At 31.3% G+C, this 20,671-nt stretch overlaps 1 protein-coding gene and 3 long non-coding RNA genes across 4 annotated transcripts in view; 2 read left to right on the forward strand and 2 right to left on the reverse strand.

Annotated features, from left to right (window-relative positions):
* Positions 1 to 20,671, reverse strand: part of LOC145313102 (uncharacterized) — a 205,370-nt gene that overhangs the window by 51,880 nt on the left and 132,819 nt on the right. The gene's annotated exons all lie outside the window — the stretch shown is intronic.
* Positions 4,828 to 7,395, reverse strand: LOC145313100 (uncharacterized). Its single transcript, XR_013877243.1, has 4 exons — positions 7,268 to 7,395; positions 6,473 to 6,541; positions 5,983 to 6,051; positions 4,828 to 5,187 (listed from the first exon to the last, which is right to left on the reverse strand). It is a non-coding gene; the product is annotated as an uncharacterized LOC145313100 (long non-coding RNA).
* On the forward strand, positions 9,061 to 15,152 carry LOC145313099 (uncharacterized). Its single transcript, XR_013877242.1, has 5 exons — positions 9,061 to 9,104; positions 10,559 to 10,619; positions 11,799 to 11,867; positions 13,929 to 13,997; positions 15,037 to 15,152. It is a non-coding gene; the product is annotated as an uncharacterized LOC145313099 (long non-coding RNA).
* On the forward strand, positions 16,618 to 19,896 carry LOC145312964 (uncharacterized). Its single transcript, XM_080152177.1, has 6 exons — positions 16,618 to 16,829; positions 17,070 to 17,180; positions 18,143 to 18,175; positions 18,758 to 18,847; positions 19,314 to 19,396; positions 19,806 to 19,896. The coding sequence occupies exons 1-6, from the start codon at positions 16,779 to 16,781 to the stop codon at positions 19,894 to 19,896; spliced, it is 459 nt and encodes a 152-aa protein (XP_080008303.1). The 5' UTR covers positions 16,618 to 16,778.

Genomic DNA, 20,671 nt, shown 5'->3' on the forward strand with positions numbered 1-20,671 from the left:
TCAAGTAGCGAGGGGGTGGGGGGAAATTTGACACATTTGCATAAACCTGGTACCTAGGCTTTATCTTTGGACTGAGAGGATAAGTTATTAGAGATAAAATCATTCTTATATGATGAATTTCTCGAAGTTTTAAGATTTTTTGGATAAACCTCCAGGTTCCGGGGCTGCAGGCCTCCAGGTGGTCTCTGTACAGGTAAAAATGAAAAAAAATATTTTTTTTTAAAGTTACAGGTCAACTTATAAAACAAAATATGCATTTGTTTTAATATTATTTACATATTTGAAGAAAAAACATGCACATTTTGTTTTATAAGTTGATTTGTAACTTTAAAAAAAAAAAAATTCCATTTTTACCTGTACAGAGACCACCTGGAGGCCTGCAGCTCCGGAACCTGGAGGTCTACCCAAAAAATCTTAAAACTTCGATAAATTTATCATATAAGAATGATTTTATCATTAATAACCTATCCTCTCAGACCAAAGATAAAGCCTAGGTACCAGGTTTACGCAAATGTGTCAAAACTTCCCCCCCCCCCCTTGCATGCCTATGCTTTCGGGAATTTCTCGTATTCATTCAAATCCGTTGGATAGGAACCGGTTCTCATCAATACGAAAAAAACTATGTCTAGCATCGTATTATAAACCGCTTTCTACGAATTTAGAAATGTACAATCATAAGATTAAAACCATTTTTTTATCCCATGCCTTCGGCACCTTGGGGCTAAAAAAACTGGTTTTAATCTAATAATTGTACATTCTATATCCGCGGAAAGCGGTTTATAATACGATGATAGAAACAACTATTATGAACGAGAGCATTTAATTTTAAGCACATTTCTTTTTCAGTTAAATATACTAGGTTTCTTTTGAATATAGGTGAAGGGGGGGGGGGGGGGGAATGTGGTGACTCATACCACGACCGCCGCCATTTTTTTAAAGATACCAAAACTTGGAATAATTAGTGACCTAGCCCAAAAGATTTTACCCAATTATTCAAGGAAGTCCAAGGGGAGGGGGGTAAAGTGCCGTAGGCACCCCCAAAATTTTTTCCATTTTGCCCCCCACATTAAAAATTTATCCCAACCATTTAGGAGGGGGTATTTATCCATCCCGAAAATTTTTTTGGGGGGGAAATACCCACCCCCATAAAAATAATCCCAACCAAAAAAAATTTGGCGAGCTTTGCGCGCAATTTTTCTACTAAATATTTCATAATTAGCTAGGTACCTTTATAAAATTATTAAATTACCCCCCCCCCCCAAAAAAAAAAAAAAAATTTAACCCGGGGGTAAGTTTTTTTTTGGGGGTTGAAAATATTTACCCCTGCCATCAGATTTCAGCGGGGGGTAATTACCCCCCTCCCCAAGCAAATTTTACCCCCGTGGTAAAAATTTTGGGGGGGGTAAACAAATTTTGCGGAACGTAAATATCTCTAAAACTAAGGGAGTAGCACCCAAAATAAAATTGCTGGTATGTCGTGGCATGAGTAACCACATTCATCCCCCCCCCCTTTAACAAAACAAGGATGACAACATATATAAAAGCGAAGCTCAAAAATGAACATTAACATTAGTATGTCAGTTTCAGTACTTAAAGAGCAAGTTATTAATTGTATGTATAGGACATACTTACATTTTTATGACTTGACTGTAAAGAACCTCCTCTTTAAACGCTGTACCTTGTTGTCATGGGAATTGTTAATCCAAAAATCAGAAAATAATTATTTAAATTAATAAGCTTTTTTGTTTGTAGCAAATAATCTTGGTCCTTTTTACTATGAAGCTTTTTATAGGGCTCGGGATAGTTTTGGGCTATTTTATTATCGTAAAAAGTCTGGATATGGTTTATGGCATTAGACTATTTTTTGGCCTACAAATATATATTGTTGCTAAAAAAATGTTCCCAAAATTACATATTTTTATTGGACATATTATGTTTCTGGTAAGGATAATCTGAATCATACCTTACAGTTAAAGGAATCATCATGGCAATTCTCAATCAATAAGACAATTATTACATGCCTAAATGAACTATAAGATGCTAAGAGCTATCCATTACAAAGAGCTTCGTTATTGAAAATTAAAAAAAAAGTTTACACTAAAGATGATTTAATTCTTTGATACTAACTTTTGTGATTTATTTGTTATATCTATGTATTATGTACTTATATTGGTTGATATTTTGCAGTTGAGATTTATGTATACATATTGAACTAAGCAAAACTAAATAGTAAATATATCATCATTTTTTACTTTGTCAAGCCTATATGTTATTAACTAGCGGCTACCCCCCCCCCCCCCCTAGAGGCCTCTAGTGGTACTTTAGATGTTTTTGTTTGTTAAAGTCTCTATGTTACCTCTTTATTCTTTAGTCTCCCATAAATTTTAAAAATTTTCAATTTTTTGTCATTGATCGGGTTCTCCTTAACAGGGTAGCTTCTCATAGGTCCCGGGAAGGTTTTTAACTATTTTGGGGGAGTGTACCACCACCCTCCCAAGAGAAATAAATCGAAATTTTTATTTTAAGTATAGAGACTCCTACGTGTCATTGCGAGGTATCGTAGAAACTTGAACGCAACAAAAAACCAAACATTTAAAGTGCCACTAGAGGCTTCTAAGGCGTAGCCGCTAGTATTTCAATAATTCATTTTGACCATGTTTGCTATTTATTTTATTAATGTTGTAATTCGTGTCATTCTATCTATTTAAAACATTAATGCAATGTTAAATGGCTTTCATCATATTTTTTTTGTTCTATTTTTAACGTAGTTTTTTAAATCTAATTTTTATCTCCAGAAACAATATCAGTATTTAGATATAAAAAAAGGTTTTAAAACACTTTACAGTGAAAACTAATTTCTTTAAATTTCTATGGATTTGATCTTTCTTTTAATTTCACCTGAAAATATCATTGAATGACTCCTTTAAATTTTGTAAACCCTAAGCTTTTGTAATTGATTATGCTTGTATTTTTAGTGAAGATTAAAATTCCTTTCATATACATATATATTGAGTTTTTGTGTTTTGATCAATAAAATACTTAATTTGGAAAAGATTTTCTTGGTCTATACATTCCATACGTCAAGTTTAATATGTTGGATTAAACCTATCCAACTTCTAACTTATTAGACGTTAATAACAAGGATGAAAATATCCATAAGCAGCGTAGGAAAACAAGGATGAAAATCCATAAAAGCAAAGCTCCAAAATCTGAAAGAAGGAAAAACGAACAATAACTCTTGTAGAATTTAAGAACTTACTAAGCAGAACATTAATTTCTAAGACTAAACAAAAATGTTCATAAAGGGAGGGGGAGCGGCAGTTCCGCCGCCGTTTTTTCACGATTCCATATTGTTCTCAACAAAAGCAACTGCTGTGCCAAATTTTAGTTCTATTATTTTAAAGTCTTTAAACACACACCTTTAGGGAATTCCGTGAAAAATACAGACTTTTTGGTAAAGATTATAGAGTTTCTACGCTTTTTAGATTGTACTTAAGGGATATAGGAATCGGCATGCAAAGTTTGAAATCGATAGGACAATTCTAACATGCCTAAATAAACGAAGAACAGAGCTAACTGTCATGGACGGACGGACAACCCTTATGTATAGAAAAGGTTCACTTTTAATTTGTATATCTGAAATTAATTATATATAAATTTTTAGCAAAATTTCGTAAATCGTATTACATACAGTAGTCAGGTTTTGTTGTATGTTGCAAGGGATCTCAATAAAAGCTGAACAGATTTGGTTCTCCTTTACCATTTAGCTTCTCTTAGGTCCTGGGATGGCTTATAACTTTTTTGGAGGAATGTACTACAACCCACCCAAATAAATCAGTCCTAGAAAATATTACAACCCACTGAAAATTCATTTAATTTTCATGAAAATGAGTTGAGGGGGTCGACTTATCCAAACTTACCTCAAGGTCCCTAGGGGCATAGCCGTTAGTACAGGGTAAAGATAAAGGACATACTATGGTTTTAAAGATTTGATTACAGATTCCTTGCTTATAATATTATACCTTGCTGTCTTAAGAATCTTTATTCAAAAAAATAAGAAGAATAGATTAGCTAATTATATCATAAAAAAGTTTTTGTCAAAAAAGTTTAAAGTCAGCATGTACGGACTTTCTGGTAACAATTGCAATGCTTCCTAAATTGTACCTAACTGTTATATGAATCAGCATGCAAAGTTTGAAATCAACGGGACAGTTATGACATGTCTAAATTAATGAAAAGAGCTAACCATTACAGACAAATGGATGTGTGACCCTTATAGAAAAGCTTTGTTTCACTTCGTATTATAGTATAAACTATCTCAACATGTCATTGAAATCTACACTGCAAATTTTAGATGAATCTTCAATAGCAGGCGAGAAAATTACATATCCTCAATAGTGCAGTGTAATGGACTGACCTTACTGATGGACAAGCAAATTAACTGCTACTTCTAAAATCGAATTCTAATATACCTGACAGGACACGTAACTTCAAAAGGCTTTTAAAAAATAAAATTCAATACAATAAAATGTATGAAAAAAGTATGTAACCCTAAACTTGATTAATCTTCTTTATTTCATCCTAAATAGTTATAAAGTGAGAAAAAAACAAGAAAAGCAAACAACGTATAAGTTCAAAATAATACTTAGAAATTAAAACAAAAGGGATAGTTACACGAAATTCATTTTTATAGAAATCATTATCTTATAATAACAACGACTTTTATCTTGTCCCTTGAACAACAATGGGTATTTCTAATCATAGAGTAGCTTTGCTAATCAAAAAATAATACATCATGACGGGTAAATGTCATAAAAGAAGTCAATGTTTTGGGAATGTTATATTTATTTTAAATTCAACTAGAACAATGCACATTCTTATTTTTGAAATTTTAAAATGGTACAATACTAGTTATTTCTTGCATCGTATTATAAATAGCTTTTCGTGCCTTCAGCATCTCAGGGATAAAAAAACTGGTAACCTTATAATTGTACATTTTTTTATTCATAGAAAACTGGATATAATACAATACTGGACATAATTTTTAGTATGGCTGAGAACCGGTTCTAATCCACTAGATATTAATCGGTTTTGTATGAATACGAGAAATATCATTGATTTTAATGATTAAATTTGTTATTTCTTGAGTTCTCATCGCGCTCAAAGTAGGTAGGTACTTCTCAACACCTGAAACATTAATAATAAAGAAATTTTTATATATCTGTTTGAAAAGATCTTGCTAACCGATAAAAAATTCTTTTTGAATCAAAGCTTACAAAAAGCCTGGATAGGTTTTAAGCATTTTAATGAATTAAAAACCCAAACAAGCCGCACATACAACAAACTACTATTCACAAATATAATTATAAATTCAATAACTGCCTAGAATAGCTTGAAATTATTTTCTTTATCAAAACTTTATCAATTTTAAATTCTGAAGAAACAAATCTATAAATATTAACCTTCAAGGAGAATTGCGCCATGAAAATTTTTTATGTCATTTTACTTTTTCTTTTTAAAACTAAATTGAAAAGCCAAGAGGTTGAATTCCACCACCTGGCTTAAATGCTCCTAGAGGCCTTTAAGGGGGTAGCCGCCAGTTTTGATTTAATTTTAATCTTTTTGACAATCTTTTGTAAGTATATTCTTATAAAAATATCTGTCCGTGTGTAGTGAAGAAAACACTGAACCGATATGATTCTCCTAAACAATTTAGCTTCTCATAGGCAAGTTTTATGATTATTTTGTGGGGACGGGGAGTTACCAACACCATACAAAGAGAAATCGCCACTAGAAAAAAATTACCCCCCTCCCAATTTTTTAAAATTTTCTTTTTAAATCTAAAATTAGAACTACAATTGAAAAGGGGGGGGGGGGCGGTCATAAAATTATTACTTCTAAACTGAAATTTAAAGAGAATGGTAAATCCTATTTTCCAGTGCATATATAGTTTGTTCTGTATTTTGAAACCATTAATTTTACCTGTTTTATAATTTTATAAATTTTAGGCTCTTGCTCTCTGTCAGGTGTGTCGGGGCAGAAATTTTCTAACTAAAAAATAATCAAATAAAGTTTATAATCATTTGAAATGAATTTCTTATGAATGAGCTATCTTTTAAAAAGGTATAAAATGATTCTTTTTGGAAAATAATGTAATTGTAGCATTAACAGAGGGGGCGGTGAAAGGAATGTTTTTTTTGTTTGTTTTCTATAATTAGGGTCGGTTCGTCCTTTCGTCCATCCGGCGAATATATCTTTTTCGTTAAGTTAGCCATCTCAATTATCAAGTCCTAAATATGTAATTACGATCTTAAACAGTATACTGTATTTTATCAGTTTTAAAACCAATTTACTAACTTTTTTGTTTTGACTTTTTTTATTCTGCTTATTCAGTTTTTAATGTTCTTTTGGCCACCAGTTTCAAAGCTTCGCTTTTGTGGATGTTGTCATCCTTGATTTGAACTTAAATTACCTTTAAGAAACGAATCAGTATTTCTGCAAAACATAGAAATAAGGGAACATTCACATCAAACAATTCGACCTAAACAAAAAAAAACATAATACATTTATAGATAGACATTTTGCGTGATAAATGAGGAATTAGAATTTAAGGTTTGAATTTTGCTGTAGAAATTATCATTGGGATTCTTTTATGAGTTGCAAGCTAGCCACAAGTAACTTTTTGGGTAATTTCCTTCAACAAATTTGATGATTACCCCACCCTTTCCCTATATATTTTTACTCCAACGTAAATTTCTTCCTAGCCCCTGCAGGGCTAATCTGTTCTTTACTTAACATTTACGAAATTTAATATACTTAATGCTATTAGACGTTTTTTAAAAGTTCTAAAACATTGTTGAATACCTAGCTATAATATTAATTTATCATCATCAGGCAAAAAGGGGATATTAGACTGAAAATTATAATAGTAACAAAGATGACAAAGCGAAGCCCTGTAACGGTAGGACAAACGGACATTAACACCTGTATAGTGTCAAAATTGAAAAATCTAAATATAAATGAATAAGAGTTAAAGCATAATTGTGAGTAAATGTGTTGAAAAACTTCTTGATACAGGATAATGTTTATGGACATACTTAAATTTTTAGGACTTGATTATATAGTTGCTTTGCTTATGATATTGTACTTTGTTGTCCTAGGAATCAGTATACCAAAAATCAGAAAAGATTATGCTACACATTATACGCAAGAAAATTTTCGGTAGAAATCTTTCAATTAGATTGATTTTGTTCAATAAAAAAAATACCTTTCATGGGTCACTCTGCTGGTGTCGTGCCCTCGCTGCGGGTTCGTTTGAATGGACATTTTTAAAGATTGCAAGATAGGATGGCTGATACTCTAAATCATGTTAATCTGAAATGGATAATATTCATGAGAATTTTACATTATAATGTATATAAAATTGAGAATATATTTGTAAAAAATTGGTCAAACATTAAATAAATCCAAATAAATAGTAAACAAATAATAAGGTAACAAAATATATGGCTTACAGGCCAAACATGATAATAATTGTTGTATGGTATGTAGTGTGTAATAGTTAAGCATGTACTAGATTTCTTAAAATATAATGACTATATAACCTAACTTGATTTATATTTTACAAAATGACATATTGACAGTAAGAAATATTCCGTGATACTGACTCAAAATTGCACAAAAAACTATTTATATATAAAATACTTTGGTCCAAAATAACTAGTTTTTCGCCTAAAATTCGACTAGTGTCAAAAAATCCAATAAACTCTTTTTTTTTGTAGGTAAACCAAAAGTATCACATTGAGATTTTCAACAATCAAAAAACCGAAAACGAACTCGTCACAAAGAAGGGAAGATCTTAAAAAGTTTTCTAATAATATTTTTTTATTACTTTATATAGGATAGGATATTATATATTACATTGATTATTTAGAAAGCTAAAACTTAGTTATAGATAGATGGGCAGACCTTTCATGTATAAAAAAGCCTTGCTTTTAAGTAATATAAATAATCACATAATTTAAGTTATATTATTTTTAAAAAAAAACTCATATTAAATTATTTTAACCAACTCTCAACAAACAGACAGCTGTTGTTTAGTTTTGTTTTTATTGCACTCTTTAATGCTTTCCTTACCCCCTTTCTCAATGAAGAATGGTGCCGAGATTTACATTTTTAATTGTGCATTCATAATATTTCAGAATTGTGTATATTTATCTTTTTAGTTATCTTACATTGTATCATATATATACAAAGCAAATAACTGATTTCTAATGATTTTTAACATCATATATCTATAGATATTTAGGTATTTAAATTAATTTTAAAATAAATGAAAAAATGAAATTTCAGGGTCCATAATCAGAAATGTAATTTGGCATTTTTTACCATATAAGGGTGTATTTTTTCGATCATCGGGAGAATTTTTAATCACCCCCAGAAAGCTATATACTACCTATTCTGGTTAGTTTAATATGTATGTAACAAAACCTTACATATTTTACTGTGTATCCACGAGTAAACTTCAAGAAAAATATGTGTTATTTGTCAACTTGATAGGTTTTAAGATATGTATAATAAAACACACAAAAAACATAAATGTTTTAATGTGAAAATATTAATTTTTTTAAAGTTTGATAATTTTTTTAATGTGAAGTATATAAGACTTAATTTTTTTAAAAATACTCTTAAAAAACAATAATCTGTAACATATATCAACTCTTTTCCAGCTTCGTGATCACTTTAAATAATAATCATAAGCACATACACTCAAAACATTTAAACGCTAACATATAAATACATGTTAGCATTGTGTAATGTGTATAATATTAGGACGCACTTTTACCTTTAATTAATATTATCAACAAGAAAGTACAATTGGGCTTCAGTTCCGTAATTTTGTTTTAATGAAATAAAATATCAGTTTTAATTCTTATTTCCATCACGTACCCGCCCAATTATGCTTATTTAAGTGTATCAACAAAAACTTTTTCTTTATTTATATTTGTCATGTTATTAAGGAAAATATTTGTTTTAATACATATATGTTTCAGATTTTATTAAAATGTTTGCAGCAGGATTTACGTCAGAGCTTAACAGAATAGGTAAACTATTATATTCCATAACATTGAGCAGGGGTTTAAAATTAGCTATCTGATTCTTCAAATCAAGCAGTTCCAATCTGCTAACTCATTATTTAATATAATTAATATAATTTATTTTAAAGCATATTCAGTACTGATTACTTAAAAGTTTATTATATATTTAAAGCTATCAGTTAAGATATATTGGCTTCACAGGAAAAATGTTTATCCGGGGAGGGGGGGGGGGGGGGGTGGGGTCGGTTTAAACTTTCCCATGACCTACGAAAAAATATTTTCTAAAGGATAACCGTACCGGTTCAGCAGTAAGTGAGATCCATTCGTGCACACGCACATAATTCGTTTTTTAATACTACCGGTGTTGCGCCCCTAGCATCTAGAGGCTCTGTTTCTGAAGGGTGGGGGAGAGAAATAAGGCCTAAAAGTAACAATTCTCAACTTTATATCTAGAAATATTAAGCCTAAAATCATTTTGAGGCTTCCTTAATACAAAACTCAATCTTTTAGTGTTATTAATGTCTTAAGCTTCAGACAATAAATCCCAACAACTTTCAGTACTAACATACATAGATCCTGTTACTTTTTTATTATAAACTAGTGGCTTCGTCCTTAATTAGAGGACTCTAGGGGCACTTTAGGAGGGGGGAGTTGAATTCCAAAACCTATTTTTGGTTATGAGGGAAAAAATTTTTGAAAAAAATAACATTGTCTCAAATGATTTTAAATTGCCTAATTCGGCGAGAAATGCATCAGTTTTTTAAAAAACCTAAACTTGGGGTAATTAGTAACACCCTGAAAAGATTTGTATCCAATAAGATATATCTACCTTGTGATAAACAAAAATTTAAAAAAAAATAAAAATAAGTCCCCCCGCAGAGTTGGTTATAAGGAAAAAATTTTGGAAAAAAATAACATGGTCTCAAAAAATTCCAAATTGCCTAATTCGGCTAGAAATGCAATAATTTTTTTTTGCCGGTGGTGGGAAATGGTGGTGAACGGCGGTCCCGCAGCCGTTTTTTTTAAAGATTCCAAAACTTGGGGTAATTAGTGACACAACTCAAAAGATTTTACCCAATTATCTCTAAAACTAAGGCAGTAGCGCCCTAAATAAAGTTGCTGGTATGGCGTGGCACAAGTCACCACATTTTACCCCCCCCCCCCCCCACCCACTTTTCTTTGCACTAGTTAAGAAAAATATACATACAATAATTGAATTTTATATTTGCTTTTAAAAAGGAAGAAATGATTATTCCGGTTCTAAAAAAATATTTATCGTATCTTATTACAGACAATTTTTCTACGCATAAAATAAGATATAAATCATATGAAAATAACATTTTTTAGCCTGGCTCTCGGGACTAATAAAACTTGTGTTAATCTTGTAACTTTTCATTTTACTATTCACTGATAGCTGTTTGTAATACGACAATGTGATAGTTAACTATTATCTTATTTAGAATAAAATACAATAAGGCCAGAGAGAGGTCAATGCAAGAAGTTCTTGAATAATATAACCAGGTAAGAACAATATACTAAGGGGTTCTCTAAAAAGTATATTACAGCCTTGATTTCTAAATTATAATAGATAAATCGTAAAAAGCTTATAGATTTTTCTACTATAGGTTTTTTTTTAATGCAACCATCTCGTAATCAATGTATAAATGGCACTTAGAATTCGCATTTCGATCTGAAATTTTGCATGAGCAATCCTTGGTAGGTCCATTTTCCCTAAATCGAACAAAAAGATGGAAAAATAACGGCTAACAGCTGGCGGCTCAGCCGTTTAGCCATTTTTTGGGCAATATTTAATGCAAATCATCACGAAACTAATAATACCATTTGCTGCTTCAAATCGTTTTCAAACGGGTCTAGCCGGCAGTTGCAGTTGCAGTTGGTACTAGAAATCTAAAAATGTTTTTTTTTTGTAGGTATCATTTCACATGATTTAAAGCAAAAATATGTTTTAAAAAGTTGATTCCTACGTAATTTATGACAAATTTGCCCTAAAAATAGCCAAAACTTTTTGTTCGATTCAGGGAAAATAGACCTACCAAGGATTACTCATGCAGAATTTTAGATTGAAATTCGAATTCTAAGTGCCATTTATACATTGATTACGAGATGGTTGCATTTAAATCCCCCCCCCCCCCTCCTTACATAATGTAGTTGTATAAAAATAAGCATGACAGCATTCATGAAAGCGAAGCTATAAAATCAGAAGAAAGGAAAAATGAACATTAACTCATATAGAGTATGAAGACTTCATAAGCAGAAAATTAAGTCTAAATTTTTTTCTAAAATAAAGGATACTGTTCAATGACATACTTTTTCCTAATATTTAATAATACAGATGCTTCTCTAATATTGTATCTTTTTGTCCAGGAAACATTATTACAAAATCAGAAGAATATAATTATTATATCATACAAAGCTAATGATTAGCATGTTTTAAACGTACGGACTTGTTGGTAACGATTATAACCTAACTGTTATCGGAAAATCATGCAAAGTTTGAAATAGGTAGGACAATTCTAGCATATTCAAATTATTGTTTCAGACGGATCAACCCTTATTATAAAAAAGCTTCGCTTTTAAAAACTTTAGGTACTATACTTAAAACTTGAATAGATTTAAGGCATCATTTTTAAAATTATTTTGGTGTTTTAGAACATATTGAAATAATACCTACAATTTTAGGTGAACAGTCAAACTCTACCATGCTACGTGGCATATTGAATATCTTAAACTTCTACATATGGATTACAGGTAAGGTATAAATAATACTAGCTGTTGCGCCACTAGCTTCTAATGTATTGGAAGGGGTAGAGAAAAAAAGAATATATATTTCTCACGTCGTATTATAAACAGTTTTCTGAAGAAATAAAATGTACAATTATAAGATTATAAACAGTTATTTAGCTCATGCCTTCGGCATCTCTTAATCTTGTGATTGTACATTTTTATATATATTCGTAAAAACTCGATTTAATACGATGCTAGATATAGTTTTTTCGTGTGGATGAGAACCGGTTTTAATTCACCGGTTTATATAGTTTCTAATAAATAAGAGAATAGATATTTCTTGCATCGTATTATAAACGGTTTTTAGCCCCTAGGTGCCGAAGGCACGGGCTAAAAAAAACTGGTGTTAATCTTATGATTGTACATTTTTATTCGTAGAAAGCTGGATATAATACGATGCTAGACATAGATTTTTCGTGTGGATGAGAACTGGTTCCTATCCACCTGATTTGAATGAATACGAGGAAAAACATTCTTAGACTTAAATCTATAAAATATAATGGCTTCTCTTTCATGGAAAACTCCTTTAATTCAATGCTTTTCGAAATCTTAAGCTACAGATAAAAAAACTTTCTGCATGATAATTTTTGAAGATTGGGACACAGCATTTCGTAATATGATTATAAACAAGGATGACAACATTCATAAAAGCGAAGCACAGAAACGGTAGGACAAACGGATATTAACACTTGTATAGTGTTAGAACTTAATTATCATAATATAAATTTATAAGAGTCAAAGCAAAATTGTAAGTAAATTTGTTGTAAAACTGCTTGATACAGGATAATTTTTATGGACTACTTACATTTTTAGGGCTTGATTATAGAGTTGCTTCGCTTATTACATTATACTTTGTTGTCCCAGGAATCAATATACAAAAAATCAGATAAATCCGACGATTTGATCACATAAAAATTTGTTGTTAAAAAAGTAAAAAAATCAACATGTTTAAAATGGACGTACGGAAATTTTGGTAATGATTATGCTAGTTGCTTTCTAAATCGTACCTAACTACTAAAGGAATCACCATGCAAAATTTGAAATTGATAGGACAATTCTAATATGCCTAAATTAACAGAAAAAGCTATCCGTTACGGACGTACGAACGGACGGACGTACGGACGGACCGACCCTAATAATAAAAAAGCTTCGCTTTTAAAAAGGGAACATATGTATAACTAACTATAGATATAAGGCGGTTCCACACAAAGCACCTAGTTAAGCAAAGAATCCCTGTCCTTTATTTTGATATTTAAAATAAGTAAGGGAGGGACACACAGGGGCTATTCCTGAAGAAAAATTATTCTCTTTCAATAATAAACCAACTGGGGGGGGGGGGGAGGGGAGCTGGTGGGAGTTAGGTTGTCTGCTCACTAGGCACCAAAATCAGGAAGATATGTCTGTTTTATTTTATTGGCCATATTAACATTGTTTGTTTTAACCTAAGAAACAGTAATTTATTTCTTTATTACCCCCTCCCCCCCTCCAAACTTAATGACGTCTGGGTAAAATTAACATGGAACTGGGTTATTTTTTTAGGGGGAGGGGGTGGTGAAACCCACATTTTAGATGATCTTTATGTTATCAATGTATTGTAAACAAGGAAGACAACATCCATAAGTAGAAAAGTTTAAAAATCAAGGATAAGATTACCCACATAAAGATTTATAGAGCATTTGTTAAAATCAAGAATAGATATGTTTGGGGAAAAAATCAGGAAAGGTACGTCCATGTGGGGGGCGGGCGAATTTAGGGGTGCCATATAGACAGCTTTCTACAGATATTAAAATTAAAAGATTAATTCCAGCTGCTTTGTTTTTCCTGGCAATCAAAACTGACAATAATTTTTGATCACTTCTTTTTAATTCTTAAAAAATTGTCTTTAATACGAAACAAAACATGACTTCTGTATTACTCATAACCAGTCCAGCGGACATAATAATATTTTCATTTTGATATCCACAGAAAGCTGTCTAAAATACGATGCAATAAAAAAACTTAAACCATTACACTTATGTTTTTTAGTTGCAAAAATCCAGCCTTGAGAAGAAATCTAAGCAAGAGTTTTACTAAATATCCACATTACATTATTAGGTAAGCTTTGGTTAGTAGGATATAAAATGGAGGATTTAATTATTTTTTCATTAGATAGATATTCACCATTCAATGATAGATAATACTGCCCTACTATCACATGAAATCTCTCCTTTTCTGTCCAAACACCTGGGTATTAGGTTAAGTAATACCCAACAGACAACCTACTCTTTGATTGCACAACCTCTGAGAAGTTCTAACTGTGCATAGTAATGAGTTTTGACCGTTTTGGGCCAGGGCATTCCCCCTACTCTGATATAGAAGCAGTAAAGAACCATTTTTAACGTATTCAGTTAAAACCATTCACGAGCGGATGCGCTAAGCCACGATTGTGGGTTAAGATTGTAGGCATTTTGAGCAGGGATAAGGGGGGGGGGGGGGTTAATGCAACCATCCCGTAATCAATGAGTAAATGGCACTTAAAATTCGAATTTCGATCTCAAATTTTGCATGAGTAATCCTTTGTAGGTCTTTTTTTCCCTAAATCAAACAAAAAGTTGGAAAAGTGACTGCTGGCCGCTCAGCCGTTTAGCTGTTTTTTTTTTGTCTATTTTCAGGGTAAATTTATCATCAATTACATAGGAATCAACTTTTTAAAACATATTTTTGGTTTAATTCATGTTAAATAATACCTACCAAAAACTATTTTTTTAATTTTTAGTAACAACAGCTACCGGCTATAACCGTATGATAACGTTTTTGAGCTGCATAGAGTATTATGTGGAGATAGGTTTCGTGACTAATTTGAACTGAAGAAAGCCAAAAAAACGGCTGAGCCGTTAGCCGTACTTTTCCAACTTTTTGTTCGATTTAGGGAAAATAGACCTACCAAGGATTACTCATGCAAAATTTTAGATGGAAATTCGAATTCTAAGTTCCATTTACTTATTGATTACAAGATGGTTGCATTAATCCCCCCCCCCCTTTTAAGGGGAATGACAATACAGGGGGAGAAACTTTGAAATATATTAAGTAGTCCACTTTGAAATTACCTACTCCGAAAATAAGAGATAAAATAATGAAATAAATATTTTTTTAGAATCAAAATTATCTACCTGGTCCTGCACATTTGAAGTTACAAAGAATATGAGAAGTAAAGTAATTTTCAGGTAATAAATTTAATCTTTATATGCTTCTTAAATACTTGATAATTACCTATCCGATAAAAAAAAGAAAATAATAGTGGTAATGTTGAAAACGCCTATTCGTTAATACTTTAAACTATTTCAACATTCAATTTTAACCTATTTTGCAACGATAAATGAATGAAAATATGAGGAATAGTAATAACAAGGATGACAACACCCATTAGTATAAAGCTCAAACAATTATACAAAAGAAATCCACGAATAACAAGAAGTAGATGCTTGTAAATAAGAGGACTAAACTTAGATAATTGAAAAGAAATTTAATTCAGCAATAAAGCTACCTGTCCCTATATTTTTTTAATGTTATTATTCTCACTCAAAATCAACATATTTTTTTCTGCACTTGTGGGAGATTTAAGATGTGCTTTTAAGCGTTTTGCGAATCTGCCAAAAATAGCAGAGAAATAACCTAAGTTATGCAGTCAAATTTGCTATCTAACAGAATGATTGAATGTTAGTCTGTCTGTGTTAACCATTGGACCAAATTGGTCATAATAAAGCTTCTCGTAGATAAATTGTAGGTTAAGAACTTTTGAGAGAGGATTCCTCAACCTCCCAAAGAGAAATTGTCCCTTAAAAACTAACTCTTACAACCGTTTCTTTTAAAACTAATGTAAAGTTTAGGGTTGACTCCACCCCTTCTGTCAAGTGTCCTTAAAAGCCTCTTTAATCGTAGCCAATCGTATAAGATATACAGTGTATATTTTTCTTCTATTATACCCCTTCAAATTAAGTATTACATTGTCCAGGTATTTCATATTAGATATGAAACATATGTTTTGCATATTATAAACAAACATAAAACAGCTGTTTGCATAATGTAAACAAATATCTCTATATTCCTTGGCAATATTATTAAAAGGCTTTTCGTAAAATACCCAAAATATAATAATATTTTTTTTAATCAATAAAATTGATTTTATAATTTTTACACTAAGCGTTTATTCTTGTGAAAATGAAAAGGCTTTTTCTCGGTATCGTAATTTTTTTACTTAGGGGCTTTTTACTACCCCTTATATCTCTAAAACAGCAACTCCTTTGTAAAATCTGGCTTCAGATATTAAATCTACATGAAAAATAAGTACGGATAACCCTCTATACTCAACTCTTCTATGCCTGTTAGGGAAAATATATATTTCAAAACTAAGATGTATGTGGTTCTTTCTTAAAGGACTGAGAAACAGAGAATTCCAAGTAAGAATTTTATCACCTCCATGGTCCATGGTCCATTATTATTAAATTTAATATGTAAATTTAGAAAAAAAATAAATTCAAATGTTTAAATTATTTTTCCTTGTTAGTGATAAAAACAGCAAATTGATACCTTGGACTAGAGAAGCAAGAAATGAAGGTAAAAAAGTTTATTTTAACAAAAAAGTTTAACAATTACAACAACATGCAATAGATGTGCCAAATATCAATTTTGGGAAAAAAATATCAATAGCGAAGGTTATCTACTTTATTTTGTTGGTTTCAGTGCTTTTTTGTAGAAGGGGTTAAATATCTTGGAGGAATGGAAAAATCCCAAAAACATTCTTTTTTGAGGGGGGTGGGGGAAGGTTTTTTTCATTACTTCCCCTCCCACTAGTACATTCATCATAACAACAAATCATTTCAAGTTTTTTGTCTAGCAATGGTGTTAATGTTAGCCGAGGAAGATTTGAAAAAATTATCAACAGAGGATGTAAGAAAAAAAATATCTTTTGTTCTTTCCCTTAAAGTGCCAATTGAGCACTGATTCCCTCCCCCCCCCATGCGGGGCCTATACCTGCAGTGATCAAAAGTACCAATATTACTGATCTAACCTTACCTAAAGTAATAAACATACAAAATCCCCCCCCCCCCCTAGCGCAGACATTTTTCTATATTGACTAAATGTCTTAAAAATTAAACTTCTTCTAAGTTGATTTTGATTGTTATTTAGAAAACCAGGACCCACACACCAATTAACACAGTAACTCTCAACCAAATACTAGATCTAGTTACAGAAGATACTGTTATAATTAAGATAGATGTTGAAGGGTATGAATGTAAGGTAAGTTAAAGAGATACTGTTATTATTAAGATAGATGTTGAATGTCATGAATGTTAGGTTAGTTAAGAAGATACTGTTATTATTAAGATAGATGTTGAAGGTTATGAATGTAAGGTTAGTTATGGAGATACTGTTATTATTAAGATAGATGTTGAAGGTTATGAATGTAAGGTAAGTTAAAGAGATACTGTTATAATTAAGATAGATGTTGAAGGTTATGAATGTAAGGTAAGTTAAAGAGATACTGTTATTATTAAGATAGATGTTGAAGGTTATGAATGTAAGGTTAGTTAAGAAGATACTGTTATAATTAAGATAGATGTTGAAGGTCATGAATGTAAGGTTAATTAAGGAGATACTGTTATTATTAAGATAGATGTTGAAGGTATGAATGTAAGGTTAGTTAAGGAGATACTGTTATTATTAAGATAGATGTTGAAGGTTATGAATGTAAGGTTAGTTAAGGAGATAATGTTATTATTAAGATAGATGTTGAAGGTTATGAATGTAAGGTTAGTTAAGGAGATACTGTTATTATTAAGATAGATGTTGAAGGTCATGAATGTAAGGTTAGTTAAGGAGATACTGTTATTATTAAGATAGATGTTGAAGGTTATGAATGTAAGGTTAGTTAAGGAGATACTGTTATTATTAAGATAGATGTTGAAGGTCATGAATGTAAGGTTAGTTAAGGAGATTCTTTTATTATTAAGATAGATGTTGAAGGTCATGAATGTAAGGTTAGTTAAGAAGATACTGTTATTATTAAGATAGATGTTGAAGGTTATGAATGTAAGGTTAGTTAATAAGAAAGCTATTTACGAATCAACAACTTTTTTGTTATATAACTTTTCTTATCTTTTAAAACTTTTTTGATTTCTAATTTGATGTAGAATTTGTCATTATTTCTTGATGATAAAAAAACAATGTCAAAAAAATGATAAAAAGAAATAAATTTTTAGATTTTGAGCCAATACCTGTCAGAACCAAATAAGGTAAAAATATCTTTCTATATTTGATACTAGTGGGTACGCCCCTAGAGGCCTCTAGTGGAACTTTAAATGTTTTTTAAATGATAAGATACCTATCTATGTTGCTTTCAAGTCTCTACGTTACTTTGCTATGTTGCATTGAAGTCTCTGAGTTAAAAAAAATCGATTTTTTTATTTCTCTTGAGAGGGTGGTGGTGCCTGCCCCCTTAATAGTTATAAACCTTCCCGGGACCTATGAGAGGCTACTCTGTTAAGGAGAACCCGATCAGTTCAGCAATTAGCAAGATCCTTTGGTACAAACATACACAAAGACTAACAGACATCCTGTTACTTTAGTGTAAGGATTATTGCCCCCCCCTTATTACATTTTACTGCATTGAAGTGGAAAACATTGGTTAGCGAATTGTACTGGCTACCAATGTTTTATAAAAACGTTCTTTTTTCATTGACGTAAATACTCTGGGTACCTTTATCAAAACTTTATTTGTAGCCATGCCAATTCATGCTAATAAAACCAATGTACTAAAGGGTTAAATTTGTTTATCCTCATTGGTTCAATATTTTCACAAAATGTATAAATTATAGAAAGTGTATGTGCCGTATATTGCATTTGAATGGGATTGGATCCGTCGGGATAACTTTAGTTTATGTCCAGAAATACATCAAATTCTTCAGGTAATTAACCTTAATATAAACGTAATAGGATGCATGTTTGTGTGTGTGTAGCAAAAGATCTCGCTAGCTGCTGAAACCCGACGATTACTTAACACGTAATCAGCCTATACCAACAATGAAATTAATTCGGAAAGAAATCACGAAACCTATACGTGTTTTTCAGCTGTCGTTGGGGGGCAACATATCGTAAAACTGACGACCTCTCCATTTGCCCCCCAAATATTATTTTAGATTTATTTTGCATGTTGGTTATACCTTATTCCTGACACGTAATGCTTACACTCATTGACGGATGAGTTCAAAACTTGACCCAACATAGCATCATAACTAATGACATTACAAATGTTTCCTTATACTGCCTCATTTCATTATTATACTGCCAGTAAGTGTTAATTTTGTTTTGTAACATCGCATGATTTGAGAGCTTAGCTTTCATGGATGTTGTCATTCTTTTTTTATTTTGTAGAAATTGGAGAAGGCAGGCTATAAAGCATACAAGGAAGGAAGAATTTATAATTCAATTAAGCAACCTCTTATTGATCCACTGAAGTAAGTATTTCAGATTGAATTATAATTTTTGTTCTTTTAACTTATGCATAGGCAAAAATATACATCCTAAATGATGAGACACAAAATTACCTAATTGGTTTTAAATTATTTGTTGAAAAAATTGGAACAAACCAGTAATATTCATTGAAAGTTTTTGAATACCATAATTTACAACCCAATGTCCCCTCCCTCCCTGAATGTTGGACTATAAATTATACTGGCACCTAAAGTTTTTCAACCCTGTTATCTTAATCCTTGGTTGGTTACAAACTAGCAGTGTCTAAACTTTTCAACCAACAATCTTAATCTACAGAAGCGGTAATTTTGTTTCTCATCATCAGTGAAGAACATCAATTTACTGTCCACTTTATTACACCTTAAGATCCCTGAAACGATGTTTTTATTTTAGATTTGCTGCAAGACATTATAGAATTTATAACATAGTTTATATTCATGAGGATGCCTTGCAGAGAATAAATAAATCTGATGTTATCTTTTAGATTTTTATAAACAAAGCTGTTTGATTTGTTTATTTAATAAAAAAAATTATATAACAAGTTCTTTTGTTTTTATTTTTCATCTAGCGGCTATGCTCCCAAAGCCCCAAGTAACACTTGAGGGAAGTGGGATATATTTTTTTGCAGGGGGCGATTTCTTTTGATTTTATACCTGTTCAGAGTCCAGTTGGAGCCCTGCAGGTCCTGAACCTGGAGTCAGCTTTATTTTTTCTTCTAATAAGTAAATAACATCCAAAACTATGCTTATTTTATTTTAAAGGCGTAGAGTGGCAGCTGCTTATTCTTAGTTTTAGTGACTTTTGCTTAAGTTTTATCTAATCTACAAGTATCACAGCGGCTACAGCTCCTAAGAAGCCGCTTAGAAAGGCTGGATGCGGCTAAGGGTAGCTATGGGTAAGGTGGCTGTGGCTCTACACTTGAATGGCTGCGGTTGAATGTGGCTTATTTTAAATTTGTTTCTAAAGTTCAATAACATGTTTCTTTACAAAATTATATTTTATGACTATTGATTTTACAATTATTTTTTTATAAACTTTTTTTTGTTAAAAAAATATAAATAGGACTTAACAATAAAATTATTGATACAATGTTCTAATTTATTTAGAAATGACGCATTAGAAAAATGAATAATATGCCCCCAATAGAGGCCTCTTTTTATAGATATGGTCTTCTTTTACACAGTGAAGCTTTTTTTATGTCCAGGCAGTGTTTAAAACTGTTTTGTATATAACAGGGTGGTGGATTCCTCCTTTGCTCA

Source organism: Acartia tonsa, chromosome 3, assembly GCF_053477335.1.
Source record: "Acartia tonsa isolate MP-2025a chromosome 3, ASM5347733v1, whole genome shotgun sequence".
Lineage (NCBI taxonomy): Eukaryota > Metazoa > Arthropoda > Copepoda > Calanoida > Acartiidae > Acartia > Acartia tonsa.